At 44.3% G+C, this 12,499-nt stretch overlaps 1 protein-coding gene across 1 annotated transcript in view; it reads right to left on the bottom strand.

Annotated features, from left to right (window-relative positions):
- Nucleotides 1-12,499, bottom strand: part of ZBTB8A (zinc finger and BTB domain containing 8A) — a 63,136-nt gene that overhangs the window by 1,303 nt on the left and 49,334 nt on the right. The window contains exons 4-5 of the mRNA XM_062190879.1: nt 6,736-7,559; nt 3,274-3,443 (exon numbers count right to left, since the gene is read on the bottom strand). Of these exons, the coding sequence (XP_062046863.1) occupies nt 3,274-3,443; nt 6,736-7,558 (993 nt within the window). The 5' untranslated portion in view covers nt 7,559. The remainder of the gene's footprint in view (nt 1-3,273; nt 3,444-6,735; nt 7,560-12,499) is intronic.

The following is a 12,499-nucleotide window of genomic DNA, read 5'->3' as shown; positions in this document are numbered from 1 at the left end:
TTCACTCCACCAACTGTCAGGTCTGGGCTAGGCTGAAGCCAGGAGCCAGGAACTCCATCCTGGTCTCCCACATGGGTGGACAGGGCCCAAGCACTTGAGCCATTATCTGCTACCTTTCCAGGTACATTAGCAGGGACTTGGATAGAAAGAAAAATACCAGGGACTTTAACTGGTACTCTGACATGGGATGCCAGTATCACAGACATCCTATATCACTGTGCCATAATGCTGGCCCATGGTTTTATTATTAATATCACATACACTTAATAATTTCACAAATCCTTTAATCCAATAGTATTTTGATATCTGATGTAGCCAATGGATACATTCCCAGGATAGTAATAATTGTAAACACTTACTATGTACCATGTACTGTTCTAAGGATTTTACATATTTTAACTTGAGGGGAAAAAATACTTCTCTTGCTTCAAGAGAGAGTGAATTTTCTTATTTCACTAGAGGAAGAAAATATATTGTCTAAATTTAAATTCATCGATTTTTAAAAGATGTGTTTACTTGTGTGAAAGGCAGAGTCGCAGAGAGAGGGAGAGACAATAAGGGAGAACTCTTCCATCTGTTGGCTCACTTCCCAAATGGCTGCAACAAGCAGGGCCGGGTCAGGCTGGAGCCAGGAGTCTGGAACTCCACCTGGGTCTCCCACGTGGGTGCAGGGGCCCAACATTTGGACCATCTCCCATTGCTTTCCCAGGAGTGTTAGCAGATAACTGGATGGGAAGTGGAGCAACCAGGATTTGAACTGGCATTCATATGAGATGCAGGTACCATGGCCAGGGACTTAACCAGCTGTGCCACAACACTGGCCTCATGAATATTTGTGGATAGAAGGATTATTTGTCATTTTTATTAACATAAGGTCTGGCAGAAAGAGGACTGTAGGGCATATGTTTTGTACAGGGGTTGAGATGCTGCTAGGGGGTGCCCATATCCCATATCAGAGTACCTTGGTTTGAGTCCTGGCTCTACTTCCGATTCTAGCTTCCTGCTAATGCACACTATGAGGGACAGCAGTTTTGGCTTGGCCCAGCCTGAATGTTGTGAGCATTTGGGGAGTGAACTAGCAGATGAAGATCTCTCTTACTCTCTGTCTCTCTCTCTCTCCCTATTACTTACTGCTTTTTTATTTTTATCTTTATTTTCTTATTTTAAAAGTTTTATTTATTTTTATTTACTTGAAAGGTAGATAGAGAAAATCTTTCAATCTTCCATTTGCTGGTTCAATCCCCAAATGCCTGCAACAGCTCTGGGGCTGGGCCAGGCCAAAGCTAGAAGCCAGGAAATTCATCCAGGTCTCTCACATGGGTGGTAGGAACCCAAGTACTGCAGCCATCACCTGTGCCTTCCAGGGTGAATTAACAGGAAGCTGGATTAGAAGCAGAGGTGGTGGGCCAGCAGTGTGGCACAGCAGGCAAAGCCGCTGCCAGCATCCCATATGGGTGCAGATTCGAGACCCAGCTGCTCCACTTCCAATCCAGCTCCCTGCTAACATGCCTGGGAAAACAACGAATACAGCCCAAGTGCTTGGGCCCCTGCCACCCACGTGGGAGAGCTGGCAGAAACTTCTGGCTTTAGCCTGGCTGAGCCATGACCATTACAGCCATCTGGGGAGTGAACCAGCATATGGAAGATCTTTCTCTCTCTCTCTCCCTCTCTCTAATTCTGACTGTCAAAAAAAAAAAAAAAAAAAAAAGTCTGGTTTCATGACATTAATGAAGGTAGAGTTTGCTTGACTCACTGCCATATACCTGTCACTTAGGGACATTAGCAGGGAGCTGGATTGGAAGTGGAGCAGCCAGGACTAGAACCGTGTCCACACAGGATGCCAGAGTTGCAGATGGCAGCTTAACCCATTATGCCACAATGCCAGCCCCTATACCTATCACTTACTAGGTACTCAATATATATTTATCATATAAATAACTGTAAAGCAATATATGAAGAAATCACCTCAAGTAACCTGCTGTCCTTTAAAATTAAAAAGAATTCCTATCAAGAGAACAGATTTTGGGGAAAAAGTTTGCTGCAAGATGAAAGCAGAATAATTCCTGCATCGCTGTCTTATTGAACCACCAGGGCACTGAGGTCTGTCTGAGGCTGACAGCCCCTGAGTGGGAGTGGCTCAGCGGCCTGCCTTCCTTCCTTCCTTGAGGAGACCGTGGAGAAACTAGAGAGAAACTAGGACAGGTGCAATAGACAGAGGCCAGACAGCCACAACTGGACTAAGAAGCAGCCTGAGAAAGATTCAGTAATCCCTGGTAGGGGCCGGTGCTGTGGCACAGCAGATGCAATGCTGGCATCTTATATGGGCTCCTGTTCGTGTCTCAGCTGTTCCACTTCTGATCCAGCACCCTGCTAAAGGCCTGGGAAAAGTAGTGGAGGTTGGCCCAAGTATTTGGGCCCCTGCTACCCATGTGGGAGACATGGATAAAGCTCCTGGCTCCTAGAGCCAGGCCCAGGCCTGGGCATGGTGGCCATCTAGGAAATGAATCAGTAGATGGAAGATCTCTGTCTCTCCCTCTCTTTCTGTAACTCTGGCTTTCAAAACAAACAAATAAATCTTTAAAAAAAAATCCCTGGTAGTTGCTGAATATAGGAAGTAGTGAGTCAGACCTAGATTAAAACATGAATAGCTTATATTATCTATGGCCCTGAGCAGACCAGTGTACAACAACCTATTAGATTTTATGTGAGTTAAAACATAAGGGACTGGTGCTGTGGCATAGCGGGTAAAGCTGCTGCCTGCAGTGCCGGCATCCCATATGGGCACTGGTTCAAGTCCTGGCTACTCCACTTCGGATCCAGCTCTCTGCTATGGCCTGGGAAAGCAGTGGAAGATGGCCCAAGTCCTTGGGCCCCTGCACCCACGTGGGAAACCTGGAAGAAGCTCCTGGCTCCTGGCTTCAGATTGGCCCAGCTCTGGCCATGGTAGCCATTTGGGGAGTGAACCAGCAGACGGAAGACTTTCTCTCTGCCTCTGCCTCTATGTAATTCTTTCAAATAAATAAATAAATAAATAAATAAATAAATCTTTAAAAGATGGAAATACGAAACTATTGATCATCAAAAGACTATCTCTGACTTCAGGATTTCAAAGGAGATGTTACAATCTGTAGGCTACATTATATGTACACATGTGATGATGCCTTATGTGCAAAGCAGAAATGTTAAATTGAGTTACACGAAAACCAGGTTATCCCAAAGCAGATACACGCACGTGCTTCTCAAGAAGCAAAACGATGGCAGCTGCATACGTACTGTTCGAAAATGGCTACTCAGATGGTCCAGCCTGCTAAATCTCTTCCCACAAGCTTGGCACGGGTAGGGCCTTTCCCCCGTGTGGCAGCGCAGGTGGCGCTTCAGGTCTGCTTTCCGCTTCACCACGTGGGTGCAGTAGGGGCACTTGAACCGCATCCGGGGCAGCTCATCTGTCAGGAGACAGTTCAGTCAATCACCGAGCCCTCCCAGTAACTACTCTACCAACGGGGAGAAGCCAAAAGGAGTCGGCGTGCCCCGTCTCGGAAAGGAAGGAGAAACGGAGGAGACAGACATTTTAAGACTAGATTGTCAACAAATCTGTGGCACAGAATAATTTCTGGATTTGGTGTAAAGTCTGGTAAGTTCAGACTTCCACACGCATCTGTTTAGTTAATGCAGTGGAGTTAGCTGATTGTAATTGTAAGGATTTTAAATGTAAAAAGGTAGTATTCAATTTTAAGACTCCAGACATCATCTAAAATCAAAGCATTTAATATTTGATTTTTTTTTAAAAAACATTTATTCATTTATTTGAAAGACAGAGTGAAAGAGAGGAAGAGATGGAGAAAGAGTTTCCATTTCTGGTTTACTACCCAAATGGCTGCAACAGCCAGGGCTAGGATGCCAGGAGCCAGAAACTCCATCTGGGTCTCCACGAGGGTGGCAGGAACCCGAGTGCCTGAGCCATCATCTGCGGCCTCCAAGGAGCACTAGCAGGAAGCTGGATCAGAACATCCAGCACTTACACCAGGTACTCCGACAGGTGACGCAGGTGTCACAGATGGCCTAACCTGCTGTGCCACAACACCTGCCCCAGGATTTCAGTTTTAAGTAACTTTTTTTGTATATTTCTATTCCCTTGACTTTACTTTTCATACACTTTTTCTGAAGGTGAAAAAATTTCAAGGATCTTTAATGTTTTGCTTTGAAACTGACAATTACATTTAAAAATGTTAGTTGTGATTGGAAGCAAATATCAATTTAACAGCTGTTAAAGTCAGGTCATTATTGATGTTACATTTAAGTAATCTAGAATTATAAAAGTAGAGAGCCCAAATGAAGAAAAAAATAGTCTTTTTGAGGTTTGAAATGCAACAAGGGTTTCCCATTTTCGCTGTGATTTCTGTCTCTTGGTCAGTAGCAGAGCTCAGCAGGATTTGGTGTAGGATCTATACCACGGGCGCTAGCTGTAGTGGTGTAGTGGGCTAAGCCTCGCCTGTGGCTGAGGCAGTCCCGGCTACTCCTCTTCCAATCCAGCTCTCTGCTATGGCCTGGGAAAGCAGTAGAAGATGGCCCAAGTCCTTGGGCCTCTGCACCCACATGGGAGACCCAAGAAGAAGCTCCTAGCTCCTGGCTTGGGATCAGCCCAGCTCCATTGCAGCCATTTGGGGAGTGAATCAGCAGATGGAAGACCTTTCTCTCCGTCTCCCTCTCTTTCTGTAACTCTGCCTCTTAAATAAAAAAATAAAATCTCAAAGAAAAGGATCTATACTATGTTACAATTTTATACAGATTCAAATTAGTATCCTACGGGAAAATGGGATGGGTAAAAAAAAAATCAGCCAGATTGTCTATTATTTTAAAACATTATCTACAAATATCCAAATTATTTTTAAGAATGTATGAGAATCAGGGAAATGTGAATTCTGGCTGGCTACTTAGTGATATTAAGGAATTATTGGTCAATCTGTCCTGGTACGCTAACAGTATTTTATTTTTTAAGGTTGTATTTTAGGGACATATTCTGAAATTGTTACTCTTGAAAACAATACAAAGTCTGAGATTTGCTTAAAAATAATAAAGGAAGGGGTTGGGGCAAGGATAGAGATATAGTCCAAAGGTCCAGGAATTGAAAGAAACTGGGAAAAAAAGAAAGAAAGATACTGGAAGTAGGAATGGGGAAGTGGCAATTATACCATTCTTTTCATCTCTGTATATGTTTGAAATTGTTCTAAAACAAAAGGTTTTTTAAATTAAAGTATTATAATCTCTAAGAGTTTCATTTTATTATAATTTCTCTTTAAGTTTACAAGTAAACTATTAAGCAAATTTGCTGATTAACTGAAGGAGAAAACTTCCAATCCCCACTCGTTTTCAGTCTTACCAAGGGTGAAAGGAATATTATTAATATTATTATTTTAAGATTTATTTATTTATTTGAAAGTCAGAATTGTAGGGGTGGAGGGGGAGATAAATCTTCCATCTACTGGTTCACTTCCCAGATGGATGGCCAGGGCTGGGCCAGGCCAAAGCCAGGAACCAGGAGCTTTGTCCAGGTCTCCCTCATGGGTGGCAGGGGCCCAAGCACTTGGGCCACCTTCTGCTGCTTTTTCCAGGCCATTAGCAGGGAGCTGGGTTGGAAGTGAAGTAGTCAGGATATGAATCAATGCTTATATGGGATGCCAGTATTGCGGGTGGCAGCTTAACCTGCTATGCCACAATACCAGCTCTATCAAAACTATCAACCTATACAGTCTTTCTGTATTTTAATTCTATCATAGAAACAAGAAACTTTATCTCATATTGCTGCACATTGCTCCACTGCAGAATTACAGAATCAATGTTAGAGATTGTACTTTAGGTTTTTTTAAAGGTTGTGTATTTATTTCTGAATAAATTATATATTTATCTATAGTGTATTTCTCTATACACAGGAAAAAACCTAAAGTGAAAATATGTGTCTTATACATATTGGACCATTTAGAAAAGAGCTTTAATTACTTATTAGTATCAATCACTCACAGATACAGGTTTGGAAAATCATGGGTTTTGATTCTCAGTATTCTATTATTTTTGACTACTGTTAAATTTACCTGATATTATTTTGAATTAAGAAATTTAAGTTCATGTCTTATGAAATAAATTTCATTATAAAAGTATGAAACTTAAAAATCACTGGTGGAGCCGGTGTTGTGGTACAATGAGTTAAGCCACTGCCTGCAGTGCCAGCACCGGTTCAAGTCTCAGCTGATCCAATTCTGATGCAGCTCCCTGCTGATGCACCTGAGAGAACGGTGGAAGATGGCCCAACTCCTTGGGCCTCTGCACCCACATGGGAGACCTGGATGAAGCTCCTGGCTCCTGGCTTCAGCCTGGCCCAGCTCTGGGCATCGTGGCCATTTTGGGGGTAAACCTGCAGAGGATCTATCTCTCCCTCTCTCCCCTTGTAACTGCCTTTCAAATAAAATAAAATAAATCTTAAAAAAAATCACTAGTTCCAATTGCCAATAATACCCAAAATCAAGGGAATTTTGAGCCAGAATTGATTTATATGGGTTTTCAAAAAGTTCATAGAAAGTGTGTATCATGAAAGAACTGCACATGGATTTCAATGCATTTTTTTTTTGGGGGGGGGCACCAAAATAAACTTGTTTTTATTTCATTTTCCCACAACCTTCTTTAACTACCATTGTATAGGAGTCTGGAACCTAGCTGAGGGGTGGTTTGGCTCTTTTTGGGTACCTGGAAAACTTCTGGATGTGACATCAGGTCCTTGACCATACTGATAGCCAACAGGAGTGGAGTCCATTTCAGCATCAACCGGTGCTTGTTCTTCTGATTGGGAAACATGGCCGGAAGAGTCGGAGGTCCGTGCTTCTCGCTTGCTTGACTTGAAATGACCAACATCGGAAGGCTGTGACAATCGCAGATGTTTGGTCTTTTTAATGGCGTCTTTCCTCTGCTCATGCTTGGCCAGCAGCTGCTGAGCACTCCTGTGGGAGACTGGGTGGTAATGATACTTACTCCACGCTTTTCCGCTTATTCCACCTGCTCCTTGCTCAGGGTTTAGGTGAGAGTGTGGAGAACCACTTCCTTCTTGCCAGCCACTACTATACAAAGAGGGACGTTCTGTGCCATTAGAGTGGGCATCTTTATCCGAGAGACTGAAATAGCGGTCTTTCTCTTTCTCACTGATGTCCAGTGAAGATTTAATGAACGTCTTGCACACACTAATGACATCGGTCATCTGAAGGAAGCTGGCAGCTGACATCACTTCGATGACATTCTGCCCGGTGAGAGACAGTCTGCCGGAGTAGACAAAGTCCAGGATGACCGTGAAAGTGTCCGGGGAGAAAGCCTGAAAGGTGGCAGTGGTTGGCTGGCTCGTCTCCTTGGAGTTCTGAGACAGCAGCATTTTGAAGTAGCCGCTGCTGGCAAACAGTACGTTCCGATGGGCTTTGAAGACCTTCCCTTCCACCAGGATACTGCAGTCACAAAACACGTCCTGTCGGCGCTGCTCGTTCAGCTGCTGCAGGAGGTGAGACTGATGAGAGGAGATCTCCATGCTGCAGAGGAAAAGACACAGGTCAGCAACGATCCTTCTCGGAGGACAGTGGGCTCCGAGAACGCTTCTCTGTTCTGGGGCCCGGTGTTGTGGCTCAGCAGGCGAAGCCACCGCCTGCGACTCTGTCCGTTATTCTTCCAGGAGAAAACAGTCCCCAACAGATTTCACAATGTTATTTAATGCAGGGCTACTAGTTATTAGACTTCTAAAAAATTATTTGTCAGCGAACCTTATTGAGCATCTCCAATAAACCTGGTCTGCTATATGGCTGAACTAACTGAAAAATCTTGATTCTTTCTTTCATGTAGTTTTCAACCAAGAGGGGGTATCAGGCATTAAATAAACACTCATATGACATTAGCTAAGAGAGAAGGAGAGTGCTACGGGGAGTATGAAAGGGTAAACTAGTTCAAATTGGGATGGAAGTGGCTAAGAAATACCTCTCTGGAAGGTAACATTTAAACTAAGACCTCAAAGATGACCAGGAATTATTAGCAGGTGAAGAGTGAGGGGTAAAAGTTTCTGACCTCAGCAAAGTGGAGGTGTAGAAGACACAGAACCTTTTCTGCTACAGATCCTTAGAGATGCTGGTGAGACTATAGCCCAAGCTTTAACAACGCATGGTGGGCTTGTGAGACAAAAGAAGAAATCCGAGACGCCAGCAGAGAAGAGGAAGCAGAGCTGCAGCAGCAAGAACGTGAGCACGGCCAGCAATGGCTCTGGGTAGATTTACGTCAACAGCAAACCCCAGTCCATGAGCACAGGAGCTAGAACTGTGAGGAAAAGGGACGAGGGACTCGCTCATTCACACCAGGAAAAGGGAAAGAGGGTTTGTCTTTGCAGGGCCTTGCATGGGGAAAAAGTCCATGTAAGATATTCAGATCCAAGATTGTACCTCATATGAGATTTTAGAGTTCAAATTTACTTTACCTGCTTGGTGTGGGAAACCCGACAGTGCAAATCTAATACTAGAATTAGTCCTGGGATGGTGGTGCCCCTAGGACACCTTGCCGAGCAAATCCAAAAGTGCTCAGGAGAGATGTCAGATCCCAAGACAGGCAGGAAGTAAGCTCTGCCTAAAGCTGCACTCAAAATCATTTCCCTCTTTTAGACAAAGCGGATCACTTCCAACATCATACAGATATGACACCTAATATGTGCTATCTTAAAAGCACAGAAAACAGAAAGTTCCCCTTGATTTCACGTGTACCTCTCAGATCCCTTGTATAAAACCTATAGAGTTTTGTTTTGTTCTTTGTTGTCTTCTCTTTTGAAACCATTCCAACCAATTCCCACTATCAAAAACATTGTTTCTTTTTTTAAGTTTTCTTTATTTATTTGAAAGTCCGAGTTACAAGAGAGGAAGAGTCAGAGACAGAGGGAGAGAGAGATCTTCCATACGCTGGTTCATTCCCTAAACAGCAGGGCTGGGCCGGCTGAAGCCAGGAGCCAGAAGCTTCTTCCGGGTCTCCCATGTGGATGCAGGGCCCTAATCACTGGGCCATCTTCCACTGCTTTCCCAGGCCATAGGCAGAGAGCTGGATCGGAAGTGGAGCAGCCGGGACAGGAACTGTCATCCATATGGGATGCCAGCACCAGAGGCGGAGGCTTAACCAACTTTGCCACAGTGCAGGCCCCTGCTTACTCTGTATTTCTATAGTTTGATTGTATTTTATCCCTCTCCCCTTCCCAAACACATGTAGAAGACTAAATTCCCAAGGTCGTATGTTAACAATATTAAGAGGGTGGAAACAATCTCACTACGGTGTTTAGGGTGTTCTCTCCTACCTCTTCACATTATTCTATGGGGACTTGAGTCATAATGGATTAAGAGCAACCTCACCCCAGTATGATCTCATTTTAAGTAATTACATCTGCAATGATCCCTATTTCTACACAAAGTGTTTTGGATCTATTTCTACACAAAGTGTTATGGATCAGGACTTCAATATATCTTGTGGGGAGCAATTTAACTCATAATAATCTGTTAAAATGGTATATTACTGGAGCAGATGTTTGGTGTAGCACCTTATGTTACCGCTCAGAACACTCATCTTATGCCTTGATAAAGTCCCAGCTACTCCTTCAAGCCAGCAGATAATGAGTCCCTGCTATTCATATGGAAATACAAAAGGAGTTCTTGGCTCCTAGTTCCAGACTGCTCCAGGTCTAGCTGCTGTGGGCTTTTGGGGAATGAACCAGTGGATGGAAGATCTCGTTCCACCTGTCTGCTTCTCTCTCTCTGCCTTTCAAATAAAATTAAAAGAAATAAAAAAATTGTAAATCATATATTATATTAATGGATTACTTGGGTGTTGAATGATCTTTGCTTCTGGAATAAACTTACTTAGTCTTTTTATTTTTTATTTTTTGAAAAAAGATTTACTTCTTTATTTGAGAGGCAGAGTTATAGTCAGAGAGAGGAGGAGGCGGAGAGAGAAAGATATCTTCCATCACTGGCTCACTCCTCAAATGGCCACAGTGGCTGGGGCTGGACCAGACTGAAGGCAGGAACCAGGAGCTTCTGGTTCTTTCATGTGGGTGTAGGGGGCCCAAGAACTTGGGCCATTAGCAGGGAGCTGGATCAGAAGTGGAGCAGCTGGAACATGAACTGGCGCCCATATGGGATGCTGGTGCTCTAGGCAGAGGTTTAACCTACTATGTCACGGCACCGCTCTCCCTGTAGTCTTTACCTTTACTATTTAGACTAAAACAGATAAACATTCTTTTTGGTTTTTTTGTTTGTTCTTATTTGAGAGGCAGAAAAACAGAAACAGAGGTAGACAGACAGAGCTTCATTCCCCAGTGCATGGGACTGGGCCAGGCGGAAGCTGGGACCTTAATCCAGGTCTGTCATATAGGTAGCAGGGACCCAACCACTTGAGCCATTACCTGTTGCCTCACAGAGCCTGCATAACCAGGAAGCTGGAATCAGAAACCAGAGCTGGGACCTGGGATCCATGCACTCTGATATGGCACGCAGACATCCTAAGTGGTAGTTTAACTGCCAGGCCAAATACCTGTTTTACATCTTCTGTCTTTTCAGTTCTCCAATAATATTAGGTGGACCTGTGTAATAGGTCAAATACTATCTCTCCCACCCCCTCCCGCACCCCCAAGTCCCCATCCATCGGGAACCTCAGAATGTAACCTTATTTGGAAACAGTTTTTACAGATGTAAGTAGTTAAGATGAGGTCATACTGGATTAGAGTGGACCGTAAATCCAATGACTGCTGTCCTTGTTAGAAGAGGAGACACAGGGAAGGCGGCCATGAGGGGACCGGGGTCAGGACCGACAGCAGCCATCAGAAGCTGGAAGAGGCAAGGAAGGCTTCTCCACCAGAGCCTTCCGAGGGAGCGTGGCCCTGCCAACACTGACTTCTGACTTGCAGCTTCCAGAACTGGAGAATACTGTTCAGTTGTTTTAAGTCACCTCTTTACAATACCAGCCCTGGGAAACAAATGCAACTTGCAAAAAAAATTATTTAACCAATAAAAACAGTAATTTCATAGAGCTGACATAAAATTGATTAAAAATGATTTAATGAATGGAAATATTATTCCTGTATTAACAGAAACTACAACTATTTAGAAGTTATGAAAATTATTGTTTTAGTGGATATTTTTGTTTGCCAACCTATTTTATAATTTTTCTGATTACTCATTGTTCTAGTCCTACTAGTCCCTCTACTCTGGTAATAACTTTTTTTTTTTAAAAGATTTTATTTATTTATTTGACAGGTAGATTTGCAGACAGTGAGAGAGAGAGAGACAGAGAGAAAGGTCTTCCTTTTCCATTGGTTCACTCCCCAAATGGCCGCCACGGCCAGAGCTATGCTGATCCAAAGCCAGGAGCCAGGTGCCTCCTCCTGGTCTCCCATGCAGGTGCAGGGCCCAAGGACTTGGGCCATCCTCCACTGCCTTCCCGGGCCACAGCAGAGAGCTGGACTGGAAGAGGAGCAGCAAGGACTAGAACCTGGCGCCCATATGGGATGCTGGTGCCGCAGGCGGAGGATTAACCCAGTGAGCCATGGAGCCAGCCCCAATTTTTCTTTTTTTTTTTTAAAAGAGTCATTATTTATTTGAAAGGTGGAGTGACAGAGCAAGACACACACACACACACACACAGATCTTCCATCTATTGGTTCATTACCCAAATGGCAGAAACAGCAAGGACAGGGCCAGGCCAAAGCCAAGAGCCTAGAACTCCACTCCAATCTCCCATCATCTGATGCTTTCCCAGGTACATTAGCAGGAAGCTGCATCAGAAGCAGAGGAGCCAGACTCCAACTGACAGTCCAATATGGGATGTGGGTGTCCCAAGTGGTGGCTTAAACTGTTGTACCACAACACTCACTCCTCTTTTTTAAAATTTACTTATTTTTACTTTATTTGAAAGGCAGAGGTGGAGTGAGATAGATAGACAGATGAAGAGAGAAAGATCTGCCATTTGCTGGTTCGCTCCTCAAATGCCCACAACAGCCAGGGAGGGGCCTGGCCGAAGCCAAGAGCCTAGAAGTCAATCTGGGTCTCCCCCATGGGACAGGGACCCAAGTACTTGCATTATCATAGGCTGTGTTCTAGGGACATTAGCAGGAAGCCAGAACAGAAGCAGAGTAGCTGGGGCTCAAACCAAGTACTCTGATATTGGATGTGGGCATCTCAAGCATCTTAACCCCCGTGCCACACACCCAATGCACACACTTTTTAAAATGCTTTGGGGTGAGGGGAGAATCTTCCATCCCCTAGCTCATTCCTCAAATGGCTGCAACAGCTGGGGCTTGGGCCAGGTCAAACCAGGCGCTCCATTTGGGTCTCCATTTGAGCCAGCACCTGTTGCTTTCCCAAGGTGCACAACAACAGGAAACTGAATCAGAAGCAGAGGCAGAACCTGATCCCTGGCACTCCAATATGGGATGCACTCATCTCAAGCAGTGTCT

The sequence above is a fragment of the Lepus europaeus genome, chromosome 5 (genome assembly GCF_033115175.1).
Source record: "Lepus europaeus isolate LE1 chromosome 5, mLepTim1.pri, whole genome shotgun sequence".
NCBI classification, from domain to species: Eukaryota; Metazoa; Chordata; class Mammalia; order Lagomorpha; family Leporidae; genus Lepus; species Lepus europaeus.
This window is presented reverse-complemented; position numbering and strand designations above follow the sequence as displayed.